At 36.5% G+C, this 16,408-nt stretch overlaps 1 protein-coding gene across 3 annotated transcripts in view; it reads right to left on the bottom strand.

Annotated features, from left to right (window-relative positions):
* Window positions 1-10,040: 10,040 nt before the first annotated feature.
* The window catches only part of gish (casein kinase I gish), a 253,937-nt gene continuing 247,569 nt past the window's right edge, over window positions 10,041-16,408 (bottom strand). For all 3 annotated transcript variants that reach the window (XM_081733729.1, XM_081733731.1, XM_081733730.1), the window contains one exon: window positions 10,041-13,390. In XM_081733729.1, the coding sequence (XP_081589855.1) occupies window positions 13,351-13,390 (40 nt within the window). In that variant the 3' untranslated portion in view covers window positions 10,041-13,350. The remainder of the gene's footprint in view (window positions 13,391-16,408) is intronic.

Here is a 16,408-nt window from a genome sequence, read left to right as displayed (position 1 = left end):
GTTTCATACTTTAGGTGGTATTATTTCAGGCCTGAACAGGTCTCTGATATTAGGATCCAACTTTTTTACCGAATCTCGTGCCGTGTTAGACTATGACACCGGCCTTCTACATCTCAAACATCCTCATGATGTAGAAGTGGTGTTTAGATCAGTAGATTGCGAGACTGAGGATCTAGTAGTTCGTTGTTTGGAGTTGAGTGGAGAGTGCCAAAAACCTTTCAGTATTATAGATGAAGTAGATACTTTTGATTTTTCCCCGTCAGATGAAAGACGGAAGGCCACACGGGTTAGTGCACAGAATGAGCCTAAGACCTGCAGAGAAAAGGCAGCTCGTGCCCCAAACTTGGATGATGGAAGATTCCCAAGTGCCCAAGAGATGGCAGCTCACGTATTCCCACCAGAAGAGTGGATGAAAGTGAGAACTCGTGCCTCCCATTCAGAGATAGAGGAGTTTGTATCGAACTACTCAGATCTCTCAGCCTCACAAAGAGAGTTTGAAAGCTGTGCTTCTTAGCATCAAGCACTTTTTGATGTCAAGCCAGGTTGCATAGCTAACTACGAGCATGAGATCGGCATAACGGACGACCGTCCTATCAAGACAAAATTATACCCTTACCCGAAGCGATTTCGAAACTTGGTATCCAATGAAATTTCGCGTTGGTTGGCCTGGGGTGTGATCAAGAAACAGCCTACGGCGTTTATAAACCCTCTGGTAGTGACACCGAAGTGATGGACGTATCCGGGTCTGTATAGATGGCCGAGCTCTGGCCAAAATTTCTGGTGACCTTTCCGCCAGACCAATGCCACCCCTATCTGTTCTCCAAGACATTTGCAATAATTCTTGGTTCAGCTGTGTCGACGCAACCGAGATGTTCTTACAAATACGAGTTAAGGAAAGCGACCAAAAATACCTAGGATTCCTACATGAAGGCATATCTTATGTCTTTCAAAAACTTCCGTTTGGGACAAAACAGAGCCTTGCTTCTTGCGTCAGAGCATTAGATATGCTGATAGGAACTGAAGCTAGAGAGTACTGTGGCGCATACGTGGATGACCTGATTCTAGCCGACAGGAGCTTCGAAGATCATATTGTACACCTCGACAGAGTGTTGGGTTTACTCACTGCGGGCGGCCTAACTCTCAGGCTGAAAAAGTGCAATTTCGCAAGAAAAAGCTTGAACATACTTGGTTTCCATCTTTCTCAATCCGGTATCGGTAAAGATCCGGAGAAAGTGAAGTCGGTGTTGGATTTTAGAACACCCCGGAACGTGAAGGAACTGCGTTCCTTCATTGGTTACTGTCAGTACTATAGATGTTTTAGTAGGAAATACTCGGAAGTTCTCCATCCGTTGTTCCAACTACTGAAAAAGAATGTGAGGTTCAAGTGGGAACCAGAACATCAGGCAGCGATGAAGATCAAGCAGATCTTCCAGGAAGAAGTAGTGTTGAAAACCGTCCTGCCTGACAAACAGCTGATTTTAGAGTGTGATGCGTGTGATATTGCGTGTTCATCTCTATTGTACCAGCGTGATGATAATGATGACATTAGAGTTATAGCATTTACATCACGTGTGTTTAATGCGGCACAGAAGAACTATTCTGTAACGGAGAAGGAATTTTTTGGACTGATTGATGGGGTTGTTAAGTTTAAACAATATTTAGTAGAAACTAAATTCATAATTCGCAGCGACCACCTTGCGATTAAGTTTATTCTATACTGTAGGCTTACAAACCAGCGCATCACCCGGTGGGCGATGTTGCTCTCCAATTTCAATTTTGAATTCCAGTTTGTTAAGTCGAACGAGAATTTGAGTGATTATCACTCGAGGTACCCTCCTCACACAGAAGAAGACCTCAGTGTTGCACGGAAGCCTATCCTCCAGGAGTCGCTGATGTCCATCCTGACGGAAATTCCTTGTGAGTTGAGGAAGATGATAGCCATACTACCGGAGATGCAGTCTTCAGATCCTGTCTACGGCAAGATCAAGAGAGATGTAGAAGAGAAGACGGACTCACCAAAGGTGAATGGTGCTTGTCACCGTTTTGAAGTATTGAACGGGCGCTTATGCAAGCGTGACCGGGAAGGAGTCCGAATATGCATCCCAGAAGTGCTAGTAGTTCCACTGCTCGATTTTTACCATACAGATCGAGGGCACATGTCGGCCAGCAAACTACTCCCACTTCTATCAGAATTTTTCGTATGGCCGAAGATGAGAGCAAGTGTGAGGAAATTTTGTGCTTCCTGCGAATTATGCCAGAAAAGCAACCCTCCCCAATGTTATCGTCCGGGACCACTGAATCCCGTTGTTGTTGAGAAGCCAGGCTACTTGGCCTGCGCCGATTGGTTAGGACCTCTAACCAAGGGAATTGGGGGAGTCCACTATATCCTAGTATTCTACGACGCATTTTCAAAACTGATTGGATTGTATGCGTGTAAGAAAGCAAACACGACCACAGCAATAAGGAAACTGAAGGATTACTTAAAAGTTAACCCTAGTGTGGAACTAGTCTTGACAGACAGAGGGTCACCTTTCCAGTCTAACCGCTGGAAAAATGAGTTAGCAGATCTTGGTATCAGGCACATCACTTCCACGCCATATTATCCCCAGGGTGAGATGGCCGAGGTGGCTGTCAAGGCGACAGTTCGTTTACTACGTAAATTGTGCCATGATAACCAGAGATTGTGGCCCAAATACTTGGACAAAATTGAGAAGTGTTTAAATTCGGCAAAGCACCTGACCACTGGCGTGTCAGCCTTTGAATGTCATTTTGGACAATCTATGTCTAGACATAGCCAGGCTATTTGAGATCCCAGAAGTGGAAAAACGCCATGACGTGCAGTATTACATTGAGATTGCTCGTAAGAACCATAAAAGGAATGCTGCTGCACGAAAACTCAATTTTGACAAGTCACACCGTACTATAGAGTACAATGTGGGTGACCTTGTCCTATCTAGAGTTTTCCCCAAGTCGGATGCTCTAGCAGGTGTGTCGAAAAAGCTCTTACTCTTATACACGGGGCCATGGCAGATAGTTGCTACCACTGGCCGGAACATGTACACACTAGCGGACCCAGCGACAAAAGAGGTCAAGATGACCAGAAATGCTTTTCTTATAAAGCCGTATGTTGCAAGAGAAGAAGAGAATCACAGTGGTACTGGTGCAATAGAGATGCAATAGGATCACACAGTGAAGCATCAAACCCCGGATTTGACATCAGTGTAAATAGTGTAAGTGTTATAGTGTAATTTTGTATGTATGGGAATTTATGTGATTCAAGTTTATGTAAAGTTAGGGAACACTGAATTCTCTATATTTAGCTTTTGTTTATTTGAGATTTGTGTCAATTATGATTACTATGTATTTACTTTGTTTTTTTTTATCCTTATATATTTTGTGTGAATTAGATTTTCAGGAACGAAAATGTGCCCTCTTTATGATCTACGTCCTGTACTAGCAAGTGCAGCACCTAGAATCATAGGGGGGAAAATACTGTAGAAGGCCAATGTCCTTCTCCATCATCTGCATATTAAAATGCAGATGAGGGGCACATTTACCTATCAATATGTAAATAGAGTATATTGTGATAAAATTAATTGCTTGAATATGAGCATACTTTTTACATATATCAAGGTATTATGATTAAATTGTGTAAAACACTGGAGCGTAGTACGGGAATATTAATACAATATTGTATCATATTGTATTATATTTATTTGTGGTATTTTCATTTATAGGCTTGTTATATTGTAATAAAATGTTTGCATCTAATTACTGGGTATTGGACAATGCATAGCATACATGGGGATGAAAGAAGAATGATATAAATATGCATAGAATGGGTAAATCATTGAAGAAATAAGCATATTCGATGAGAATCATACATTGGATTTTTGGCTGGAAGACAGAGCAAGCGCTCACAGAGAATTTTTTTTTTCTTCTTCCCGACTTCTCGTCGCCTTAGACTTCGAGATGTGGGGTCCTCACAACTCACCATGGAAAGAAATCACTAGTTTTGGGAATAAATAAAGCTCACAATACACAGGAAGGATTCTACAAACTTCCTTAGTGGTACCACTCTGGTTTGGAAACAGTGGGTAGAGACACACAGCTTCTATTGTGTACAAAGTCATAAAATTTTTAGCTTCTACATGTGAGTTTTTAGATTTCTATAGGTGTGAGTTTGTGCGACGCTAGGCTCAAGCTTCGCTTCCGCCCCCACTTCCCCCATGACCAGTACGGGTCTGCAAGCGGACCTAGACTCCTTTCCCAAGATGCAACAGCAGTTTGAAAGTTTTACTCTATTTTGACTTATTTTTCTATGTTAAATATTAATATTATCGTATTACGCTCGAAACGTTCTTGGAAATACCGTATAAAATTCCTGATTTATTTATCATCGTGTATCCCTTATCGAACAAGACACTTGGATCTTGTAATTGTAAAAAGTAAATATTAACAAAGATGTTTCCTCTATCCGTCTCCAAACAAACATGGATGCATTAGTAGCAGACAGTTTTGAAGGACAGCCACAGGAAATTGGGCTTACTGCTGCTTCTGATAGAGATGACAGTTCATGTATTTCGTAACTATGTATAGGGCAGCACCTGTCAAAAGGGTGAAGGTGAAAATTGGCAACGGAAGGTAGCTGAACCAGTGTATTTGCAGATAGGACCACCCGGAATATAGCCAGAAGGCACACAACCTTTTGTCAAAGGACTCGAAAGGGAGCGAGTTTCTTCCTTTCCTGGTTTTGTGCTATTGATATACTTGTTTCTGCAGAGAAACAAGGGGAGTTCAATTTAGTATCTGGTGGTGAGAACACATAGCTTTTCGTCGTAAGGAAGTCATCTGACTTCACTTACATAGATGCTGATAACCCGGGAAACGTGAGGACATAGTACCGGTCCCCGTGAACAACAGTAATACGCGAGTGTGTAGTGAACTCTACTTTTGCAAATCACCTTCAAGTGAAAGTACATAGTGTGTTAAGTAGTACACATCTCCACAGTGTTTGCTAATAAGTAATACTAAGCAATACAAGTGATAATGGAAATTAACACTCAGATTCAGTTATTTCTTTTTTCGTTCTCTGAGTGCTAAATCGTCACTCAAAAGAGATTGCTAACTTTGACATTTGTCAAACACCCCACTGTTAATATTGGTGAAACAAATACTTCCAGTATGGGAGAAAACAAAATGTGCAATATCTCAAGTAGAAAACTTGCCATAGGCCTGTAACGCTTTTACACAGTGCCTTTCCTTGGACATTTGAACAAGGAGTTCAAGCATTTTAAGTTGCTTGTTTGAAGGACATACTAAATGTCCACCTCGTGAACTTCACCATCCAGTGTTACTTCGCTCATCAGGAACATTTCCTTTTACGGTGGAATGGTAATGCGGAAGGACTTTGTGATGTTCATCTAGAACTGTGTGTGTGTGACAACCTCATCTACAACAGAAACTGTGTATCGACAGAACAAAGATCTTATAACAGTTTAAATTTTGTTTGTTTCTCATCATCGTATTTATTTTAAATGATATCTAGTGTGAAATTATTCTCTCCTCTCTAAACTGTTTAGAGACTATAAACTCACTAAAAATGAGGAGATAAGAAAGTTTGTATAAATATTGTTTTTTTTTAAAGGTCAGACAGACCTTTATATCAAGTATAGTCCCCTCTACTTTTGTTATTTATAAAATGAAATAGTGATATGAATATAAATATATATATAAATATATGTGCAAAGTGTATGTGTGGGTGGTAGTGCACTACAGAAGAAGGAGTTAAAGTATCAAGTGTATTGAAGTGTAAGTTATTTATCACAGCTCTCATCCTTATGTCCTGTTCTATGAGAATAAAACTACCATCTCTAACCAGAATTCTTGGTCTACTCAATTTGCTGCAGGGTGAGTACCTGATACTAATCAAATGTTTGTTTTCAGGAGTGTGATATCAGGAGGCATTTTCCCTTGCCATAGGTATGTCTGACCGGCTCTCTGTATGGGGCTCAGAGAGTATAATTGCCCAGAGAACCAATAAACAGTCATGAGTATAGTGGGTTAGAAAACAGGCTGCTACCTGTTATTTTCTAAATAATTTTTTTTTTTTTTTTTTAACCTTTTTGATACTTAACAAACAACCCACTATAGTAGCTTTCGACCATGACTGTAGACCAGATAACCCTAAGATCTGTGGTTCGTAGTAACTGAAATTTAATTTTAAGCTCTACCGATTTACCAGTGGAAGTGGCGGCTCTTGCAGGAGAACACTCTCATCTCCAAGAGGGAATAGATTATGCAGATGTTGGTAATTTGCATTTCATGTAAATTTCATGTTTTAATTTGAATATTCCCAGTCACTCCACCTTATTTATTTTATTTGTGTTGGTGTTGTAGTAACCTTAGTTTCGGCTCAGGCTACCTGCACCTCACAGCGCCCGCAGAAATGGAAATCAAAGAACTCTCTATAAGCGAAATTCAAAAATATCCCGAGATATGGTATTTAAAAGTGTGAAAAATATCGAGACAGAAATAAAAAGCGAGAGGCAAGGAACAAGATGTGTGAGACCGTAGACCTATGTGAGAAATTTAATGAAAAAACAAAGAAGAAAAAACAGCATTGATACATATTATTATTACTTTTTAATGTGAGAATCGAATATTCATGTTGTGTTACTAGTGAAATAGTAACACTTCAAAACTAGAGTTAAGATATCGTGAAGTCTTAATTGTTTTGTTTTTGTTTATCAATCCCTTGTCTGTAGTTGTCCATGACCCTCCCTTTCCTTTTTGGATCAATATATTTCAGGCAAAAATTTTCTTGTAGGTTTTATATCTCGAGAACTACATATAGTGTAGCCAAACCAAAAGTAACAATTTACTCAGTATGATGTGCTTATTCAAAAAAAAAAAAAAAAAAAAAAAAAAAAAAAAAAAAATTTAAGGATAGTTCAAAAATTTTGTGGCCCCTGATAAATTCAATTCCAAACAATTCAATATATTTCATTCAATCACAAATTTTCTTGTACGCCCCTTATTTTGAGAACTACATATAGTTTAGCCAAACCAAAAATATACTTTTTACTCAGTATGATGTGCTTGTTCCGTAAAAAAATACGAAAACTTGATTTAGGGACCTTTCAAAAATTTTATGCTCCTGATCCATAGAATTCAATATATTTCACAGAATCAAACATTTTCTTGTACGACCCATATTTTGAGAACTACATATAGTGTAGCCAAACCCAAACTAACAATTTACTCAGTATGATGTGCTTATTCCGTAAAAATTGCGAAAACCCGATTTAGGAACCATTCCAAACTTTTGTGGCCCTTGATCCGAAAACTAATTATTGTCCAAGATCGCAATCTTTTGATCCATTTTTTGGATTATTCCTAAAGTTGTTTTCTCCCTTTTTCATTTATTTAAGAAATAAAGGATACGAAAATAATAATAAAAAAAAAAAAAAAATCCCAATGATGATACCTCAACGGTTATGAATGCTCAAGGCACCGGCTGAGAGTTACGCAGATGACGAATGTAATAATAATAATAATAATAATAATAATAATAAATGTAGTATTTACATTTGATTTTCGTTTAGCATCCCTTTTCAGCAGCGAGGCTATGAACACTTCATTGTGATATTAACAATAAAAACTAACAAATAGGTTTGGAGAACAAGCCTCTATTGTTAATGCAATTTCTTTGATGAGATTTCTTTTCTCATTCACTCCGGAATGAACGAACCATTTATTACATAGCATTATACTTTAGGTCGAGGTCACGTATTATATAGCCTCTGTGCTGAAGTCCAAAACAACCATCAACATAATACCAGAACAGAACAGAAAAACATCGTTTTTCGGCTGACAATTTCTCGTTAATATGACATTGTTAATATTATATTTTAAAAATATTAAAATTAACACGAAAATTAGTTGAACATCAGGGTACTCATGAGGTTAAAAAAAAGCGTGCTGGATGTGTAAGAAAAATATTATTGGTTCTCGTATAATTGATAATATTGTGCTCATTGTTGCTATTTTAGAGATAGAAACTGAATGTTTCTTGACATAAAGAACAACTTAAAATCTTGCCATGAAACTCTACCTATGTAGCTTACAAAATAATCAGCCCATCTGTTTCTGCTTTCGTTTGCTGCATTGACTCCTTGTGGTGTGCTATACATGTTGGGGATTTTCGCAAATCCTTTGTTATTCGTAAAATATTTGAACCACCTTCCCCCTGATAATAGCATTTCAACCCCATTAGATACTCCATTTTTGGCATACTTTTAAACTCCCCTATCCACTTTTAGACTGTAAATAAATAAGTGGAAACTTTGATATATAAATGACCGCCATTCCTCTTTTAGCAGTGGAATATATGAAAGCCTTGAAACATGTTCCATTGTTTTCATGTAACAGTTCATATTTGGAATTCACATCTTTAACTTAAGATACTCTCACACACTGTGTCAAGAAATAAAGAGAAATGTTACAATTATAAAAATATTCCCCTTTACCCACCTTAGACGTGGACTATTCGGAAACACTAAATCCAATATTTTTATTTAAGAGTTTGCATTCGGAATTTCACATCTCCAATTTGCGCGAATCCTCACACTGAACACTTTCTCAATATATAAAGGGAAACTTCACTACTATAGAAATGAAATGAAATCTCTGAGTTTTGCGTCCCATGGTTATGCCGGGTAGGCTAAATGAAACGGTGGTGATGAAAATGAATGAAATGGTAGAATGAAGAAAGTGGGAGGAAACGGGAGAACCCGAGAAAACCTAAGCATACAGTGTTTGTCCATCACAAAGCCCCCAACGCGAGCTGGGATCGAACCAGGAACGCCACACACCAGAGGTGAAAGCACTACCACTGAGCCACCGCGACCCCACTACTATAGAAATCACCCTTCTTCTCTTCAAGAGTTAAAAAAGCTGGAACCTGTGCTCCATCATTATTATTATTTAGGGGTTTACATTCCGAATTTTACATCTCTAACCGAAGTGAATTCTCACATTCGGCTATTTGTGAATAAATAAAGGGAAATTTTACTGTTACTAAAATGCCTCTCTTACCCCCTTAAGAGCGAAATATAGGGGACTACTCAAATAAGTGTCTTAATTTTTAATTTAAAGTTGCCAACGTATGTCAAAAAATTGAAATTAGTCACGCGATAGTTAAAGCACGCTAGTGGACGCTAATAACAACTGAAAATGTCTATGAATAGGTCCCCGAATGTCACTTTCTCCATTCATACAAAGATAGATAGTTAACACAATTAGCTTACATTTAACGTAACAGCTAACATTTGAAATGTGGTATCAGAAGTATTATGATAGTTCCTTCTGCTTTAATTTTATCACTTAACCTACTTTCGTTAAGAGTTCATCAAACGAAGTGCTGCTCATTCGAAAATAATTAAAGACTTTCTCTTCGTCATTGCGTAAATCAATAAACGTGGAAGACAACTGTAGCTGAAAATAAAATAAACTGTTTTCTATGTTGGACTGAAACGCCCGCCCGAATTCGTTGCGAGCCCGCGGCAGACTTTTCTGCTCGTCTAAACTGGTTGATCTGTGAAGCCCGCACGAGTTTGCTGCAGGCCCGCAGCAGACTTTTCTGTTCGTCTGAACCGAGCTTAAACCGTACTTTTGGCACCAGTCCCATCATTTTTTAGCCAGACCTCGTATGTCGACCATTGATCTTTTCGAACGGACATAAATAGTCTCGTCTTTGACGCCAACGTAATCTTCACAATCAATTATCTTTGTCGAAAGAAGTATAACAGTCAACTGATGAAGGAAATCTTTCAAAATCTCACAAAAGAGAAAGCTGGATCCATTATACATCATCTTAGGTATCACATGATGAACGTTATTTGGACTTACTAATATTTGGACACCCGGAAATAAACTAATTTGCGATTTTGCTGACGAGGGAAACGAACTACATACTTCAGACGATTAGATGAACTTAACAAGAGAAAAGGAGTGCATGTATTTAATAATTCATAATATTAATCTTTTAAATATGTTTATTTCATTAATGGAAATAAAATATTTTACATGATTCTAGGAGTCTCTCACTATAAAAGCAGTCCTCATAATGCTCACAAAGGGGGAGTGATGACAAATTAAATATGGAAACACTGGACTGAAACGATTCATATAAAGCATGACATGCTAAATCATTGGACCCCTTTGTTTTTTTCTTTTGTTTAAAGTGATATTAGTCCAATTATCACTTAACAGAGAATATATATATATATATATCTATGTATCGTTGCCCCCCGAATTTAAAAACAAAAGAAAAAAATCACAGTGGAACTAAATGCTGAAGAACACTTTCTATATACACAAATTTCCAACATAAGCAAAGTAACACCACTGAAAATGTAGAGCTTCAACATCCCAGTCTTTACTTTTAAATTTATTACATATTACTTTGGTTTTCTTTTTTCAGTTTTCAAATGCTAAAACTAGGTTGTTGTACTCTACTGTGTGCAGTTACACGCTTGTGTAAGTACAATGTAAATTTCTTTTAAAGATTTTCTTGCAGCATTTTTGACCATAGTTTTCATTTAAATATAAATTGGCAGTCAACAATACTACAGAAAACATCGTATAATGACACTTTAAATATTAAAAAGTTCAGTTCTTCAGCATGCCTGAAGAACAATTAAGTTGGATGCCTCACTCTATTCAACATACTTCAGCAAAAATTGAGAAATTTTTATATTAAAAAAAAAAAATGAAGGAATCTTAAAAAAATACAATGGCAGCCAAATCAACAATATAGTCTCATTATATTCACTACCATTGTAGTTTGTATCTATCCTAGGTTACATAAGAAAACAGCCAGTTGTTCGATAACATAATGCTGGACTGGGTGTGTACTTTGGTTTTTCAATTTATTATACATATGTAAACCTACATATATATAATAATAGCAATATAATGTTTATGAATAGTTCATTTCATCACATGGCTAATACAGAGCACATATCTCATTATACCTGAACAGACTTATCAGAACTGTCACACTGACTAAGTATCCAATGCAAGAGCAATGGTTGTTTTACCAACACCTGCTAAAGATATTGTTAACTCATGCAGATGAATGATGGTACGTACTGTTAAAGAGGAATAATTTTCAATCTTGGATTAACTATCATATATATATATATATATACTTATATATTCATTATAATTACATATCTAAATAAAACCCAGAATTTACATATTTGAAATGCAGTTATAAAGAGATGTAATAAAATCTACGGCTGCCAAATCTTTTTAAACAACAATGCTCTAACAAATCTTTTCATAGTAGTTGTACACACAGCTACTGCCTGTAACCTTAAGGAAGTATGATTATTTATTTATTTATTATCACAGTATAAATTTACACCACTCGATGAAAAAAAAAAAAAGACTGAGTGGTTTGAAACTATGTTGTTATTCATCAGAACTTGAACCAACGAGAGAGGGAGGGGTAGAAGAAACTATTCATCTACAACTAGTAAAAAATAATATCGCGTGTCGAAGCCAATAAATATCAACGAACGAGAAAAGAATGAAAACAGGATATGTGTCGCTGGTTTTGCACTAATTTCATGAAAAGTTCCCATTTGTTTGTTTCATTACTGCTATGTCATGTCACTGATTGTTATAACACTAGCGAGCTGCGCTCTATCAATTCATCTCCCTCGGTCTGCAAGGAATCAACATTTCTCAGCCATCAAGAAATCAAGTGAGCAAATTGGTAACAAATAAATAGCTTAACTAATTGTAAGTGTTGACTTCTAATTGAATTGTTACATGATGTTTTACACCGTGATAAATTAAACAAATTACTGAAAATAAAATGTTTAAACATACTGTTTGTTATCCACAGTCACAGCTCAGTTCAAAAAACACACTTTCAGTTTTTAATTTTTTATTTTCACATTTGTAACGATATCCACATTAAAGATTCTACATACAATAATAAATATGGCAACACACTATTAATCCGATTCAATTTTTTTGCTAAATTATTCCGGATCTTCAGAAATCATACGTAGATTCTCATATCCTGTCGTCTCATTGCATTCAATCCCTTGCAAGATGTCTGTTTATAAAATAAGGAAGAAAAAAATGATTGGGTGAATCACAGAATCAAAGTCAGCCGTTTTTATTTTCCATCATTTGATCCAACTTGCTGAAGCATACACAACCCACGATTTAATTTTTATTCGTTTGTTCTGTTGAAACAAACTTATGTCCATACATTATAAGTATAGACCACCGTAATCAGGGCTAAATGGATGGATTTAAGGTTATGTGAAATAAACTTGATCACATTTCCATCCACGAAGCTTAAGAAATTGTTGTTTTCCAAATAAAGAATACCACAAAAACATGTGTTTATTTTCACCTTTAGAGAGGGAAAAAATGTAAAACTGGAATATTTACTTTGTAGGAAGCTTTCACACTAATCACATGCCTGCACCGGAAGAACCGGTTCATATCTTTTCTACGAAAAAAAAAAAAAAAAAAAAAAAAATACTTCAGCATTTCTTCCAACTTCATACAAGCACCGACGGAAATTAAGAAAAAAATTTCTTATTCTTACAACAGTATCACACGCATTATACCACCACCATCGCCTTTCAATTTTTTTTTATTTTTTTCACTACTTAAACAATACTTTCTTTCAGGGATTGCTCCTCTCTGCATCGCTGACTGTGACATCATATAATCCAGTGTCCATTTTATCAAGAACTGACTGAATTGGTAACAGAAGTTGCTCGTTCTCTTTCCCCAATCTACGGATAATCCGCAACGATACTCCCGCACTCTGTGAAGCACGACATTTCGTGAAAACACAGATTCCAAATCTGCATTCACACTTATTTATTTTCCTATCTCCTTTATTTTTTTTTAAAAAAACAGTTTTCATGTAGTTATTTCTTAGATACAAACACAAACACACTTCCTTAGTTTATATATATATATATATATATATATATTTATAATATATATTTTAATGACTGATTACACTCAGTATTTGCACCATTCATACACGCACACACACTGTTTCAAGAAGGAACGTTATTATGTACCCATCCATGCACATATATATATAAATATACAGGGTGTATACATATATATATATGTAACACTTCACAACACTCATGTCATCTTGGCCGGCATGGGAGAGGCGGGGTATTGATCAACTACAGAGTCAGTAGGGTTAAGAATGCTGTCGTGGGAATTTGAGTGTGAAGTGGCACGAAGTAGGGTCACTGCTTCCCGCTCTGGACTGCACTGTACTACTGCTAGTCATTTACGCCGACTCTTTCTCTTAAAGAAAAAACAGCACCTGAAATGAAAAAAAAAAGTGACTTAGCTTCTTACATTTTTCAGTACAGATGAAAGGAATATAAAAGTCAATACAATTTTGTTAACATGGATGAAAATATTTTATTGCGCCATACCAGTTCAAAAATACACCTTGTCTAAATTGATTCATATTTGTCCAATTGAAAGTTATCGAACTTGTCCACAAAATATACTGTTTCTATTGACTTTATTGAGGAACTATGCACGTATCACGAATGCTTAACAGGAAAAGCAAACGATAAATAATAGTACATATAACTTAAGAGTCTTCATCCCGGCGAAATTAAAATACCGCTAATTTTACAGTAATTATGTGATATTTTCAAATAGATAAAAGATAATTGAAATATGGAATAAGTGCGCCCTACACAATATTGTTTTGCGTGAGGTACCGTTATCACAAGTCACCTAGTGGCTTTATGTTTTCAGCTGTTTAGAAACGCGAAAATAAATGCCGATTTTCAAAATGGCTCGAAATCGAAAGCAGGTAAGTGAGTCGTGATAACGGTTTTTCATGTAAAATGATATTGTCTAGGGCGCTCTTATTCCACATTTCGATTATCTTTTATCTATTTGAAGATATCACATAATTAATGTAAAATTAGCGGTATTTTAATTTCGCCGGGATGAAGACTCTTTAAGTACTTTACTACCCCTAAAATTTATTATCCAATATGCTAATTCTCTCAGCAACATAAAACCACCTTTCAGCTTAACGTCCCACAATTATGCCCTTAAGGATAATTGAATCAGTGAGTAGAAAAAGGAGAACATTCCCCAACACGTTACTTTTGAAAAACGAAAAGTATAACTGATCACCGGAAATACCATTGCTTATATATGGGAAATTTGTTTGCGTATGTTATTTCATTTCATTTCCTAAAATTCCAAAAACGTAATTGGATTGGCTATTTAGTTATAGAGAAATTGTTATCGTGGAATGTTATCCTTTATTTTTGGAATGTTCTTTTTCTACTCACCGATTCAATTGTAGGGAGCGGCAGGATTACGGAAAATTTGAATTAGGCATGGTTGGTTAAAGTATACAGAGTCATTTTGTAGCGACTAGCAGAACTATAGAATGTTCACGAAAAGTTCTACTGCATGATCGCTTGTCTGGAAGATTCGAGTGTTTTTGAATATGTTCTACGTACCGAGGACGCGTGGCATAAATACGGCACACAACTTTGAGTTGGACGAGTTCGGAAGAAAAAATACGATCTGAAAAGTGAAATACAATGCGAAGAGTGTGTTTTGTGACTATAGTTTCTTAGTGAAAATACAGTGTGCTTAATTTTGAGTATATAAAACCAGTGCATTCCATTTATTCAGGATTCCGGCATGTAATAGTATTAATTGGCATTATTTTGATTTGAAGTTATGTGCCTTTTGTGTGGATTTGTAGGGTGGAAAAGAAACGAAAAAAGTGAATGCAGAACACTGAAAGAACAATGGGGATACCAATATTTAATAAAAATAAGGCTATGCGTGTAAAATCTGCAATGAGATAATATCAGTCCTCAAAGAATACAATTAAAAAAAAAAAATCATTTTGAGACTACACAATCTCAGAATTACTCCAAATTTACAGGAAGAATACGATTTAAAAAATATATATCTTTGAAAGCCGGTTGGAATCTCAGCAACTGTAGTTTAACGAAGTAGATGCTGAACAATTCACAGCACGACCACTGGAGAAGATATTTTTAAAGGAGTTAAAAATGCTGTTCACAAAAACAATCTTCAACGGAAACAATTAATGTGTGTCACTACTGATGTTGGCACAAACATGTGTGGAAAAAATAAAGACGATTGCTCTCGTTGTCAAGGATTGCAGAAGATGACGATGGTTCAAAACCATTAATCATATTTTGTATCATTCCTCAATAGTCTTTGTGCGGAAAATGCTTGGATATGTCGCAAGTTTTAAAGCCAGTCATGCCAGCTGTTAATTATATCAGATCACACGTACTCAATCATCATCAACTTCTTGAGTTTAATGAAGAGACTGGAGAAAGTGATTTATCATATTACACTGCAGTACGCTGGCTTAGCTAACGAAAAGTTCTAATGCGAATTTTTGAGCTAAGAACAATAATCAAAATTTTCTTGAGTTAAAAAAAAAACATCATCTGGATGAAAAAACTGAATTTTTCTTGGCGACGTAATTTTATTAACTCCTCTCGGGCTAAAATTCTTCAGCCAGATGGAAGGATTGACATCCGACATTTGGAATGCAGACATCGCATTCATCTTCAGGGATTGCAATGAAGAGACCAGAGACGTGAGCATATATAGTGACTATTTAGGACCAGAGCTATGAATGCTGGCGTGTGATTGGCTGAGGAATGATGTTGCTGGCTCCTGATTGGCTGTTGTTGTAGCTACGAGAAATATTTTGTTGAATGTGTTTTTGTTCCTGAAAAGGGCCGAGTTAAAATCCATTGTCTCTATTGAGAGTGTTCTTTTCCTGTGAGATAGTTATGACTTCCTTTATTGTTCTGCCAAGTGCAGCAATTTTTGGAACAGTCTACAGATTAAGATTGGATTCAAACTATATGATCTTCCACTGAGAATTGGATCTCATGCCTCACACACCGAAAGTGTGCGCGCTAACCATGCGGGAGCTCAATGTTGTACTTAGTTTTGGCGTTATTTGTTTTTCATTCCGTGTAGTTGAAGATAGAGACCTCTCCAAGAAAAAAGTGCAGTATCCTGGGTGGGAACTAATACACAGAAGTAACTGTAGATGAATTTAAGCTTCGCTCCTTTAAAGAGCGGACTATCACACATCATAAATTCCTTTAGGGAAACAGGGTTAATGAAGATAAATGCACGGAGGATTGCCAACACCGCCGCAGACTTGGACACAGCAACTGCAGTTGTGCCTTAAAGAACAATTTTGACTACGTATGGGTGCTGCACCAACAAAATGGATAAATTTAACCTTCAACTATAACAACATTTACATACGAAGACCCAGACAGAGGTTTCCACT

This window comes from Thermobia domestica, chromosome 12 (genome assembly GCF_964235325.1).
Source record: "Thermobia domestica chromosome 12, izTheDome1.hap1.1, whole genome shotgun sequence".
Classification (NCBI taxonomy): Eukaryota; Metazoa; Arthropoda; class Insecta; order Zygentoma; family Lepismatidae; genus Thermobia; species Thermobia domestica.
This window is presented reverse-complemented; position numbering and strand designations above follow the sequence as displayed.